Below are 13,128 nucleotides of genomic sequence, written 5' to 3'. Positions count from 1 at the left end.
AATTCCGTATAGTGAAATCAAGGGAATGACAAGAAAAGAAAAACACCAGCGTTTAATCAGGAAGCCGCTATATTTTATTTTCGAATTTTATTTGTACATAAAAGGCGTCGTCGGAGTCGGGGAGGGGAGAGTTGGTCACGCGAGGGCAGCGAGGAGCGGCCGCACCTCGCTGAGCGTGGCCTCCTTGGACACGCCCGAGTACTCCATGATGAGGGTGGCGAGCCACGTGCTGCGGAGTCCCAGCGGCACCTCCTGGCGCGGCGCGATGCGGGACAGCACGTTGTTGGCCTGCAAGCACGTCAACGTCATGACGTCACCGTCGTGATCCAGCCGAACCTGCTCCGCTCCTGCGGGCGTGCTGGCGGCACTCACCCTGGTGAAGGAGGAGGCCCTGTCGGCCTGCACGTCGATGAGCCGGCCGCGGAAGGGGTCCGCGAGGTTGGAGGTGTGCCTGGCCAGGGCGTTGACGGCGGTGCGCAGCGTGAGGAAGCCTGCCTCGGCGCGGCCGCGCTGGCTCTCTGGCAGCGTGGCCAGCAGCTCGCGGAGGGGGTCGGCCGCGTTCTCCAGGATCTGCACAAGGCCGCGGGCGGGGAGGTGAGACGACGGACGGTGGTGTCCGAAGACCAATGCGTAGCGCGTAGCCTGGCGTAGCGTACCTCCTGCGACTGTTCGTCCGAGAAGATGGTCCTGAGCAGGGAGGCGTCGGCCTGCTCCTGGGCCCAGGCCTGCACTTGCAGCACGTCGCCCAGGACGAGCATGGTGACGGCCTTGTGGCCTTGCGCCTCCAGCTGCCGGCTGACCTCCAGCACCAGCGGCGTGCCCAGGCCCCAGCCCAGCACGGTGTAGGGCCCCACGGGGTGGGTGCGGACGATCGCCTGCACCACGGCGGCGGCCTGCTGCCCGAGGGTGTCGGCGGGGGCGGCTTGCACGAGCATCATGGGGTTGATGATGCGGAGCGCGAGCGCGGCCAGGGCGGACTGCCCCTGCTGGTCCAGGACGCCGAGCGGGGGCACCGCGAACACGGGCAGGGCCTCGCGGCTGTGGCGCAGGCGCAGCCCCAGGGTGGGCATGTCGCGCACGTGGCACGACGCCGCCGTCCTCGGCACGCGGCCCAGCTCCAGCAGCGCCTGCGCGTCGCGCGGGACGCCGTCGGGCACCTCGTGCAGCGCGTCGTCCGCGGCGGGGCCCGCGGCCTTGAGGAGCGTCACGGCCGGCCTGCAGCCGCCCAGCAGGTCCACCAAGTGCGCGGCGGCGCTGTTGAGCGGCCCCGCGATGCACGCGGCGCGCAGCCCGCTGGCCCGCCGGGACTCGCAGAGCTCCGACAAGCCGCACGCCGTCAGCGCGCTCTCGGCCAGCACCACCAGCGACGCGTCCGACAGGCCGTCCTTCTTCATGGCGGCGTGCAGCACCGTCACCACGGACGCGTCGTCCTGCGGGGCAAACGCAGAGCAAACGGCGTCGGTCAGCCGGCTGTCTTTTCCCTCGCGCCTCAAGGCTCCGATCTCGCCCTCACCTTGACCAGGGCGATGACGGCGTCCACGGGGGCCGCGTTGGCGGCGGTCTTCAGGGCGCGCAGCGCCTTGCCCTCGTCCAAGCTCTTGGCCAGGTTGTCCTCGAGCTGCACGCGCACGTTGGTGTCGAACAGGCGGCGCAGGGCGCGCTGGCGGTGGCGCACCAGGGACGGGCTGGCGGACGCGCTGTCGGCCACGACGAGCACCTCGTGGGCGCCGTGCTGCGCCACCCACCCAGCCACCTGCAAGGAGAGCCCCGGCGTCCACGTGAAACGTGTAACAGTGTAACAACGCGAGCGTCACGAACGCCGTTCACTTTGCCGTTTCGAAGCTTACCTGCAGCCACTCGTGCTGTTGGCCTCCGACAATGACGTAGCTCCTCTTGCCGCTACACTCGTCCTGCCGCTTGTTCTTGTGGACGGAAATGACCACCTTGGAGGGCGCCGGGTACTCGCCGCGCACACTGCTGGAGAAACGAGAACGGGACCGCGTCAGTAAGCGAAGGCCGACGGCGGCGACGAGTTCGGAGGAGAGGGAGGCACTTACAGGAGGGCCTCCTTGATGCTCGCCAGGTTGGTCGCGTTGAACACCCTGGTGCCCTCGATGGGCTGCACGTGGCCGCTGTCCAGGCCCTCCTGCACCGCGGCGTGCACCAGGCGGCGGTCCTCCTCGTTGGCCAGGAACAGCTGGTCGCCGGTCAGCCCGGTGAAGCTCAAGCTCTGCAGGAAGATGAAGAGCCCTGCGCGGACGAGGCAGAGGAGTGTGTAGAGCATCGCGCCGCGCAGGCAGGCAAACCCTCCAGCAGCACGCCGGGCGGGCGGGCAAACCTTCCGGCACGGCGGCCGGCGGTGCTGCCCGTCAACGCGGCGCCCGAGGCCCGAAGGAAGGCCCTACCTATCGTGGTGGAGGCCAGCATGTCCTCGCGGCCGTAGTGCACCATCTTGCCGAAGTGCTGCAGGCAGCGCATGGAGGCCTTCATCTGGTCGCCGGGCAGCGCGCTGAACACCACGTCGACGCCGGCGGAGTTGGTGAGCGTGCGGATGCGCCACTCGAAGGACGTGGCGCCGTCCGCGCACGACATGACGCGCCGGTCCTCGATCTGGGGGAACAGGAGGCGCAGGGCGCGGCGCTGCGACTCGTCGCCCACCGTCGTGAAGATGGAGCAGCCCAGCTGCAAGGCCACGCGGATGGCGGCCTGGCCCACGGCGGAGGCGCCCTCGTGCACCATGATGCTCTGGCCGCGCTTCAGGCCCGCGACCACCGTCAGCGCGTGGTACACCTGCGGCAGCGGGGAGGGTTGCGTTTCAGGACGACTCACAGTGGGCCAGAAGACCAGTGGAGGCGGCCAAAACTCTAGACGCGTTTTGAGCTCCAGAGTCGCTAAACAGGACTCGAAGCGAGCGTGTGACCCCACCAATGGATTCCTCGTTCGGAGAGCAATCCATTGGTGGGGTCACACGTTCGATTCGAGTCCCATTTAGCGACTCTGGAGCTCAAAACGCGTCTAGAGTTTTGGCCGCCTCCACTGGTCTTCTGGCCCACTGTGCGACTCCCAAGCGACGCCACGCAGAAGGCTGCTCTGGCCCAGTCTTACGTTGGCGTAGACGTAGGGGACGGTGGCGGCGTCGGCCGAGCTCCAGCCCTGGGGCACAGCCCACTGCAGCATGCTGTCCAGGCGCGGCCGGCTGGTCTCGGACACCCAACGGGCGATGCCCATCACGCGCTGGCCCTTGGGGGACACGCCGACGTAGTCCAGGTGGCCACACCACACCTGGAAAGCGAAGTTGGTTGGAGATGTCGTCAAATCTTGCCCGTGCCGATGCCAAAGGCGCCAAAGGCCAGGGTCATGGGCAGGCGCGGATAAAAAGAGGGGGGGGGGGCAATGGGGTTTTTGGCCCCCCCCCTATAGACCCTAGATAGCCGCCTGAAAGGTAGGCAAAAAGTGCGACTTTGCCCCCCCCAATAGGCCGCCTCTGGATCCGCCACTGGTCGTGGGAAACGGAGTTTTTAACATTTTTGGCTGAGCGATAGCGAAGCCTGTTACTCCAGTGCGGTTGAAAAGTTTTGTCTGTCTGTCGGTCTGTCTGTGTGTGTGTGTGCACTACTCCTCCTGAACGGCTCGGCCGATCTGGCTGAGATTTTGCAGGCTTATTAGGTATATTCTTGGCTCGGCACACGCGAAATTTCACTATCCTAGCTCAACTAGTTCAGTTTTTATAGCCGAAAAACACCTAAAAACGGCGAAAAATCGAGTTTTCTGCAGGTAGATCACCTCTGTCTTGAAGAAAGGGGGGTCTGGGGGCGGAGCCCCCCAGCCTCGACAAGTTAGAAAGTTACAAGGGTCAAGATCGAGTTATCTGTAGATGAAGCAACTCTTTCTAGAATGAAGGGGAGTCTGGGGGGCGGAGCCCCCCAGCATGCAACACGTAAGAAGTAACCGACGATGGACAAGCCAATGCCTGCCGAAGGCAGGCTAGCGCCGCAGGCCAAGGTAGGTACGCCAGGCGCGGATTGGAGGAACAGGCTGCGAGATATCGCGAAGCCTGTTACGACAAGACGCGGTCTGGCGTAAACCTACCTTGTTAGTTTATAAAACGGTTGGTGCTGTGTTCTCTTCCGCTACTTGATCTTTTCACAGGTTTTAGCAGGTAGTGTTTTCTGAAAATTGCGAAACTTTCTGGTGAATGGTCTCGTGTGAAGTTATTTCGGCTTAATTGTGATGATTACTTAGAGTGGCCTTGTTCCTATGAATGGCGTGTGGAGGTACCACACGGCGCCTGGGCTTACAGACCTGCTGGGCACTGGTCGGGCTGCGTTCCTTGGGGTTGAATCCGTAGGCCTCGATGGTGGTGCCTTCCAGGCTGCAACACACACACGGTGTACACTCGGTGTCTGGATCTGGGGCACGGAATCGCCACCGCACAGTAGGCCGGAAGACCGGAGGAGGCAGCCAAAACTCTAGACGCGTTTTGAGCTCCAGAGTCTCTGAATGGGACTCGAACCGATCGTGTGACCCCACCTATGGATTCCTCTCCGAACGAGGAATCCGATCGGGTCACGCGTTCGGTTCAAGTCATGTTTAGCGACTCTGGAGTTCAAAACGCGTCTAGAGTTTTGGCCGCCTCCGCCGGCCTACTGTGCACCGCCTGGGCCGAGGCCTGGACTCACCTGCTGGCGGAGAAGGCGGCGGGCGCGGCGCCGACCAGCGGCAGCCCGAGCCAGCAGCCCCACGTCTTGCGGTGCAGCACGTTCACCTGCAGCTGCAGCTTGAGCTGGCCGGCGTACAGGGGGTCGGTCAGCGAGAAGGCGGGCGCGCTCTCGTCCAGGATGAACACCAGCCTGCGCGAGCACGAAGGAACCGTCACGACAGAGCGTCGGAAACGACTCTCGGAATCGGTCTGCTGGCCGGAGAGGGCCCTCACCTGGCGTAGGCGGCGTAGGGGCGACGCCGCACCTGGTCGACGACCTGGGGCACGCCGCCGTCGGGCTGGCCGCGCCACACCAGGACGACGGGGTGGTCGGGGCCGGCCTCCAGCACGCGGGCGGGCGGCGCCTGTCCGCGCGCCATCTGCAGAACGCGCGCGCGCTCGGGGACCACGGCCACGGGGCGGCGCAGCAGGCTCACCCACTCGCCGTCCGCGCCCGTGCGCTGCTCCGCCACCAGCCCCATCTGGCTGTGCAGGGTGGAGACGCGCTCCGAGGACCGCGTCAGCAGCAGGCCGCCGACGTGCGCGGCCACCCGCACGCCCTCCGTGAGCGTGTTGGGCGCGCTCACCGTCAGGCACATGCCCTGCTCCACCTCGGGCAGCGACAGGCTCCTGCCCGAGCCCACGCTCAGCGTCTTCACGTTCACCTGCCCGCGGAAGAGGTGGTCAGTGCACCGCCACATTGGCGTAACCTCGCGGCCAGGGCGCGCTGCGGCATGCTGCCTACCTTGATGCCCATCTTCTCCTGCAGCAGGCTGCGCACGGCCGGGCCCAGCACGTTGGGGCCGGAGCAGTTCTGCAGCTCCAGGATGGTGATGCTGCAGTCCTTCTTGGTGGTGGGCAAGCCCTCCAGGGCGAGCTGCACGGCCAGGCTCACGAACTCGCCCACGCTCTGAAAGACGGGTCGTTAACGTTTGTCGCTCACGAGGTTCTTATCCCACTGAATGACTTCTCTATCCTTAGCTGTTTACGAGGTTTGCGCGCCCTGCCCTGGAGGGTCGTGCGTGGGTGGCCTGCTCACCTGGAGGTTGCTGTTGCCGTAGCGGACGAACTGGAAGTTGAGCGGCGACGTGAACGAGCCCTCGTCGGGGTTGTCCTCCTTCATGCCCTCGAAGCCCATCGCGTAGATGCCGTGCCCCGACATGGCGCCGGAGGACAAGGAATAGCGCACCACGACCTCTGAACGGTAGACACGGTGGACACCGCGGTCAGGGCAATGTTTTGGTTCCGAGTGTACCGCCGCGCGGCGGGGCTATCGCTGCGGTCGCCAACCCACACTCACCGTCACGCTCCCTCATCTTGACGGGGTCCACGTCGAGCCGCAGCAGCCGCTTGAGCAGCACCAAGCCCATGGCCTCCTCCGAGGCGCGGTACTGCAGCACCTGCAGCAGGGCCTCCAGGATGGCGGCGCGCGGGCAGCTGCTGTCCAGGCGGATGATCCAGTCTGGAAACGAGGAGGTGGTCACGCAAAGGGCTCTGGAACTAGTCATGCTAACGCCTTGGCGTCTTGCTCACCGCGGTTGCCGACCAGGACGGACTTGAGGGCGTTGTACTTGGGCGAGTAGGACAAGCCCTTGGCGGCGAGGTCGGCCAGGATGTCCTGCCCGCTGAGCGTGAGGGCGTCGGCGGGGAAGGACTCGTCCGGCAGGGCGGGCGGTGCGTCCTCCGCCTGCAGGCTCGTGGCGGTACCCGAGATCACCAGGCGCTCCGCGTACGTCTCCTCCACCTCGAAGGAGCCCTGGGCCGGCGACACCTTGGTCGACAACTCCATCGCCTCTGCGGACGGGAGAAGCCGGTCAGGACGTTCAGGGACTCGCGCACCACGGATAAGACGGACGCGGGAACTCACCGTCATGCGGCAGCTGCAGCTTGTTGTGCACCACGATGTTCCTGAGCGACACGGCCACGTCCTGGTCGTTGTCGAGGATGCCGCGCGCCGTCCACGCCGAGTCCAGCGCCTCGCTGTACGGCAGCAGCTTGGCGCCGCCCACGCGCATGTGGGGGCTGTCGTTGTACAGCTGCGTGGTGGCCTCGCCCTGCGCCGAGAAGGGGCGCCGTCAGAGAGGCCGTCAGGGAGGCCGTCAGGGAGGCCGTCAGGGAGGCCGTCAGGGAGGCCGTCAGGGAGGCCGTCAGGGAGGCCGTCAGGGAGGCCGTCAGGGAGGCCGTCAGGGAGGCCGTCAGGGAGGCCGTCAGGGAGGCCGTCAGGGAGGCCGTCAGGGAGGCCGTCAGGGAGGCCGTCAGGGAGGTCGTCAGGGAGGTCGTCAGGGAGGCCGTCAGGGAGGCCGTCAGGGAGGCCGTCAGAGAGGCCGTCAGGGAGGCCGTCAGAGAGGCCGTCAGGGAGGCCGTCAGAGAGGCCGTCAGGGAGGCCGTCAGGGAGGCCGTGGCCGTAATGCGTGGCACGTGGCCGAGGCCAAGGCAGTGGAGGAGAGAGACTCACCGAGCGGCAGGACAAGAAGAAGGCACCGTAGTACCTGGCGCCCAGCTCCCACGTCGCGAGCGGGGAGATCGACGGGGTGCCCCTGGACACGGGGAAGTTCACCTCGGGGTACAGCTTGGCCACGTCCAGCTCGGCGCCGTGGAACGTCAACCTGCGACACGATTTATGTCAACGACTGCAATTCAAGGGGGCGATTGTCAAGGAACTGGCGTTCGGTTCGCACGGTTCGCACCTGCCGAGCGCCTCCAGCAGGAAGTGCAGTGGCGCGGCGTGGTCGCGCTGCGTCAGCGGGATGTTCACGTTGTTGGGCAGCGCGCGCTTGAGGATGGCCTGCAGCAGGCCGTGGGGAGCGATCTCCACCAGCACGGCCTGCTCGGGGACGTACGCCAGACCCTCCTCGAACAGCACCGAACTCAGCAGGTTGTTGGTCTGGTACTCGGCGGAGCAGTACTGGGCGGCAGGGGTATCCTGGAGAGGAGGGGCAGTCCGGTCAGCGGCACGCTCTAGTCCAGTGGTACAGTACGCGCACCGCGGGGAGCCTTACCATGAGGTGCTGGGGCACCGAGGTGGATATCCACTTGGAGGAGCGCTTCTTGGGCTCGGGGATGACCTCCTCCAGGTAGCGGCGCAGGAAGGGCGCGGCGGGCTGGATGCACTGCGAGTGGTACGCGATGTCGCACACGTTGACGTTGCGCGCGAACACGCCCTCGCTGCTCAGCTTGGCGACGAAGTTCTTGACGTCCTCGGCGGGGCCGGACAGGGTGCACGAGGTGGACGAGTTGTGGCAGGCGACCTCCACGGTGGGCGGCAGGCGCGGCAGGATGGCCTTGTAGCCCAGCCCCACGGCCGCCATCATGCCCTTGATGAGCTTGGCCTCGTTGGAGGCCTTGCCTCGCGCCCACGCCGCCAGGATGGTCTGCGCCTCGGTCAGGCAGCCGTCGGCGTACGCGCACCCCAGCTCCCCCACGGAGTGGCCGATGATGCCGTCGGGGCGCAGGCCCACGGCGAACAGCACGTTGGTGAGCGCGATCTGCGACCAAAGCGAACCCCATTACACTACAAAATCCACTGTGTTCTTAGTATACATCTATAGGAGTGTACTTCGCAAGTATACATCTATAGGAGTATACTTGTGAAAGCGGATAGGCGGTCCAAGTACACTCCTATAGATGTATACTTGCCCAAGTACACTCCTATAGATGTATACTTGCCCAATCTATAGGAATACCTGTATACTTGTCCAAGTATACTCCTATAGATGTATACTTGCCGAAGTATACTCCTATAGATGTGTACTTGGCAAGTATACTCCTATAGATGTGTACTTGCCAAGTACACTCCTATAGATGTATACTAAGTACACAGTGGATTTTGTAGTGTACGTGAACCCTTCGAGTCGCTAAGTCAAGTCCCGCTGCAGCGAGCTGGCTCGACGCGAGAGCCGTACCTGGCAGGCGGTGATGCCCACGAACGACTTGAGGATGTTGTCGAAGGCCGTGGGGCCCGTCTCCGTGATGATGTGCTTGAGGTCCACGCCCTTGGGCGCCAGCACGGCGTGCAGGCGCTCGATGGTCTCCGCGAACACCGGCAGCTGCATCAGGCTGGAGCCCATGCCCGCCCACTGGCTGCCCATGCCGGAGAACACGAACCACACGGTGCGCTTGTCCACGTGCTGCAACGTGCGAAGGCCGAGTCAGTCTGCTGTGTCGTCACAAATGTACACTGGTAAAACAAAGGCATAAAAATTACGCCCTTGAGGGCATAAATACTCTTTTACGCCCTTGGAAGGGCATAAATCGTTTTATGCCCTTGGGAAGGGCGTAATGGTATAGGAAATTTAAGCAAAATTTTAATGCCCTTCTAAAATGCATCAACGCCGCTCCAGGGGCGTGAATCGTTTACGCCCTTTAAGGGCATAATTTTAATGCCTTTGTTTCACCAGTGTAGCCGCCTCAAAGGCGGGCAAAAAGGCACACTTTGCCCCTGCATGTGGCGCTTCTTTGCCTCCCCCTTCCTGAGTCCGGCTCTGGATCCGCCACCGGGACACTCACGGAGACTTTGATGGCCTGCGTGGGGTCCGCGGGGAAGATGACGTAGCTGCGGTACTCGTAGCCGCGGATGGACGGCCCGAAGGTGTCCTGCAGCAGGCGGATGTACTCCGGGTCGTACGGCGACGCGCGGACCTGGGGGCATCGGGCGAGGCCGGCAAGGCGGAGACATGAACGCGCTGCAGACCCCCGAGTGCGGCGAGCCGCTGCACAGTGGGCCAGAAGACCGGTGGAGCGGCCAAAATTCTAGACGCGTTTTGAGCTCCAGAGTCGCTAAATGGGACTCGAACCGAACGTGTGACCCCACCAATGGATTGCTCTTCGAACGAGGAATCCATTGATGGGGTCACACGGTCGGTTCGAGTCCCATTTAGCGACTCTGGAGCTCAAAACAAGTCTCGAATTTTGGCCGCCTCACCGGTCTTCTGACCCACTGTGCGCTGGCTGGCTGGCCTACCTTCTCCGCCATCTTGGTGAGCGCCTCCTCGCTGCGGCCGGACAGCACCACGAGCCTCGGCAGCTCCTTGGAGGCGTCCGCGACGAGCGTCTTGGCCTTGGGGTTGGGCCGCAGGATGGTGTGGCCGCACAGCCCGGACAGCGACATGGTGTTGACGGCCACGTGCGTGTCGGGGCGCACCTCCAGCGGGGTGTTCTTCGTCACCACCTTGAGCCTGCCCTCGGCCAGGCACTTGGCGTCGGCCACGTCCTGGACGTGGTTGATGGTGGCGGGGATCACGCCCGACTCCATGGCCACGATGGCCTTCACCATGCCGAACATGCCGGAGCACACCTCGGTGTGGCCCGCGTTACTCTTGACGGAGCCCACGAGCAGCGGCTGCCCCGCGGGCCGGCTGCGGCCGATGGCCCCGTCCAGGGCGTTGAGCTCCGTCACGTCGGAGAGGTGGTGGCCGATGCCGTCCGCCTCCACGTACGCCACGGAGCGGGGGTCCACGTCGTGCTCCCTGAAACGAGCAGCAGTCGCTGTAGTGGGCCCTTTGGACACTCGGGCCACCCGGAAAGGTGGACTTTCTGGTGACTTTTTCGACTCAGTTGAAGCCGAACGTGCCCCTTGAACTGAGGCAATTTCTACCCCCCCCCTCCCCCCTCCCGCCATAACTAGCTCGACCACGTACGTGTACATGTTGTTGAGGAAGGCCTGCAGGCCGGCCGGGCTGGGCAGCGTGAAGTCGAAGCGCAGCCTGCTGCCGAGGTGCACGGCGTCCGCCGCCACCACGGTGGCGTAGCAGCGCTTGGCCAGGTCGGCGCGCTGCAGGAGGAAGGCGATGCAGCACTCGCTGCGGTGCATGCCGGTGGCTGCGGCCAATCACCACACCGTAAGGGCATCGCCATCGCGCGGCTGTCGTCATTTCGACTTTGTCGCTCTGTCTCCCTCGAACGCGTGCGCCGCACAGTGGGCCAGGGGACCGGTGGCGGCGGCCAAAATTCTAGACGCGTTTTGAGCTCCAGAGTCGCTGAATGGGACTCGAACCGAACGTGTGACTGTGACCCCACCAATGGATTCCTCGTTCGGAGAGCAATCCATTGGTGGGGTCACACGTTCGGTTCGAGTCCTGCTTAGCAACTCTGGAGCTCAAAACGCGTCTAGAATTTTGGCCGCCTCCACCGGTCCCCTGGCCCACTGTGCGCCGTCCCGTAGGATTGCGGGAGAGACAGAACGACGATGTGCTGTGCCGTGCCAACCACCAACCTGTCTCCTCGAAGGGGTGGCATAAGAGGTCCTGGCTGAGGTAGCCCATGTCCTTGTACATCTGGCTGATGGAGGGCACGCAGATGGTGGTGGAGGTGACGACGAGCGCGGCCTCGCACTGCCCCGAGGAGATGGCCTCGGCTGCCATGCGCACCCCCAGCGGCCCGAACGCCTCCGCCGCCGAGTAGGTGCAGCTGTGTCCTGGAACGGGACGGAACGGAAACAGTTTGCCAGTTTGCTCCGTAGCGCGTTGTCGCACAGTGGGCCAGAAGCCGGTCGAGGCGGCCAAAACCCCGGATGCGTTTTGAGCTCCAGAGTCGCCAAACGGGACTCGAACCGAACGTGTGACCCCACCAGTGGATTGCTCTCCGAACGAGGAATCCATTGGTGGGGTCACACGTTCGGTTCGAGTCCCATCCAGCGACTCTGGAGCTCAAAACGCGTCTGGAGTTTTGGCCGCCTCCACCGGCTTCTGGCCCACTGTGTGTCGTTCCACAAAGCAGAGGGACGCTCACCGGTGAAGCCGAAGAAGTAGGACACCCTGTTGGAGCTCATGGCCCTGCTGTGCCCCATGATGCCGTAGCCGTCAGACTTGTCCATGTACGCCAAGCTGCCCGCCTCGTTGTCCGAGAGGTGCATGCCGACGAACACCTGCGTGTTGGAGCCGCGCAGCGACGCGGGGTGCACACCTGAAGACGACCGAAAAGTGAGGCACTTCCGTTCTGGACTTGAATCGAACCGAAGCGCGTGAGCACCGCAGCTTCGCTATGGTAAAACGAAAGCGTCGCGGTACGCTTCATCCTGTACAAGCGTTACAACGGCGCTTGCAGACCACACGTCTCTCTTGAAGCGGAGCACCGTCCCCGTCGCCTACCTGCGTCGATCATGGCCTCGAAGCATCGCTCGAAACCGAGCTTCGTGGTGGGGTCCGTCCAGATGGACAGCTTGTTGTGCATGCCGAAGAAGGGGTTGTCGCTCTGGTCCCAGTCCGGGAGCCGCCCCGCCACGGGCTCCACGTCGGTCATTTGGTCTGCGGGGCAGCGGAGCACACAAACGCCGTCATCGTCCTGAACGCACCACCGCCAGTACACCACAAGTCCGGGTAACAGTGCCGCGTACTCCGAGGACGGCCGACGGCAGCCCCAAGTGCTACACACGAGAAGTCGCTTTCCGGAAGGGATTTGGTCGGCCCGTGGGTACACTTGCGGGCCGCCGCGTCCTCGCCGTCCTCGGCGTCCTCGGGTGCGGGCCGCGTCACTCCGGGGGCAGCACTTGGTCCTCGCCGCACTCACTCTGGTTCCAGACCGACTCCTCGCGCGTCACCAGGTACTCGTTGGCCAGGATGTTCTTCCCCAGCGTCTCCAGGTTGGCGCTGCCCGGGAACATGCCCCCGATCCCCGAGATGACGACTTCATGTTTCTCGGCCATGTCTTGGTTGGGTTTGTCGGTTTCTGGGTTTGGGTTTGCCGGTGCTTGGTGCCTGCGGGTGGGTCGGCGTCCGGGTTCGCTGCTCCTCCTCGTGTTGGCTGGTGGTGTTGGAGTGCGTGGAGTGGCGCGGGCTGGGCTTACGGTGTCGCGGCGAGGGCGGCGCGGCGTGGGCGGCGAATGAGGATGCCGGCCGAGCACTGGCCCGTCAGCGCCGTCCGTGCCCGTCAGCCCGGCCCGTCCGCCGCGCCGAGGACGCCGAGGCCGCGAGGCCGCGGCAAGCACCCTCCGCGGGGCCGGGGCGGCGGGGCCGGCCTGACCGCGCGGCCTCCCTCTGCTGGGCTACCCTGGGCCTGGCCCGGGCCGCCCCCGCCGCCACGGCCCGCCGCTTGACATGCCAAATGCTAATAGGCGGCACCATCTGCAATAGAAGTAGGCCGGGGAGGCGCTGCAGCGCGGCGCAGGGCGTGCGCCACGGAACTGCATGTGCAAGTGAATGACCCCGTCGGCGCCGCGCCCCGCGACCCACATCTGGCGGCAGGCGAGGCGACGGATGCACCGGGCCGTGGTCGACTTGGCCGCGGTGCGTCGGCAAGGCGGCGCCACGGTGCTGGCCTGCAGGCCGCCCTGGTCGGCCAGCGCATTTACACTTGTTGCGCCGATCGGCCGATCGAAGAGTGCATTGTCACATGTGGGTCGGCTTGTGGTCGGTCCGGGCCTTCTTGCAATTCAACGTGTCGATTGGTGGGGGCCGGGCGTCAGCGACAACATGGACTGCAGACCGCCTCGAGAC

The 13,128-nt window shown here is 64.6% G+C and overlaps 1 protein-coding gene across 1 annotated transcript; it reads right to left on the bottom strand.

Moving 5' to 3' along the window:
- Nucleotides 1–51: 51 nt before the first annotated feature.
- Nucleotides 52–12,559, bottom strand: LOC117647203 (fatty acid synthase-like). Its single transcript, XM_034388838.1, has 27 exons — nt 12,203–12,559; nt 11,785–11,940; nt 11,426–11,599; nt 10,911–11,111; nt 10,336–10,516; nt 9,660–10,164; nt 9,206–9,337; nt 8,602–8,826; nt 7,699–8,184; nt 7,387–7,622; nt 7,155–7,305; nt 6,567–6,753; nt 6,233–6,493; nt 6,000–6,161; nt 5,739–5,896; nt 5,445–5,609; nt 4,934–5,364; nt 4,680–4,850; nt 4,303–4,372; nt 3,106–3,282; nt 2,406–2,790; nt 2,058–2,250; nt 1,848–1,977; nt 1,514–1,753; nt 657–1,430; nt 373–570; nt 52–288 (listed from the first exon to the last, which is right to left on the bottom strand). Exons 1-27 carry the CDS (start codon nt 12,336–12,338, stop codon nt 136–138), a joined length of 6,438 nt encoding a protein of 2,145 aa, XP_034244729.1. The 5' UTR covers nt 12,339–12,559; the 3' UTR covers nt 52–135.
- Between the last annotated feature and the right edge of the window lie 569 nt (nt 12,560–13,128).

The sequence above is a fragment of the Thrips palmi genome, unplaced genomic scaffold, assembly GCF_012932325.1.
Source record: "Thrips palmi isolate BJ-2018 unplaced genomic scaffold, TpBJ-2018v1 HiC_scaffold_2, whole genome shotgun sequence".
NCBI classification, from domain to species: Eukaryota; Metazoa; Arthropoda; class Insecta; order Thysanoptera; family Thripidae; genus Thrips; species Thrips palmi.
The sequence above is the reverse complement of the archived record's forward strand: the minus strand, read 5'-3'. Positions and strand labels throughout refer to the sequence as shown.

What these genes read in the sequence shown, in the direction of transcription:
- LOC117647203 (XM_034388838.1), bottom strand. Translation starts at nt 12,338, where the DNA reads ATGGCCGAGAAACATGAAGTCGTCATCTCGGGGATCGGGGGCATGTTC. An exon ending in CCCTACGCCGCCTACGCCAG is followed by an intron (nt 4,851 to 4,933) that starts GTGAGGGCCCTC and finishes GTGCTCGCGCAG; the next exon opens with GCTGGTGTTCATCCTGGACG. An exon ending in CGGACGAACAGTCGCAGGAG is followed by an intron (nt 571 to 656) that starts GTACGCTACGCC and finishes GGCCTTGTGCAG; the next exon opens with ATCCTGGAGAACGCGGCCGA.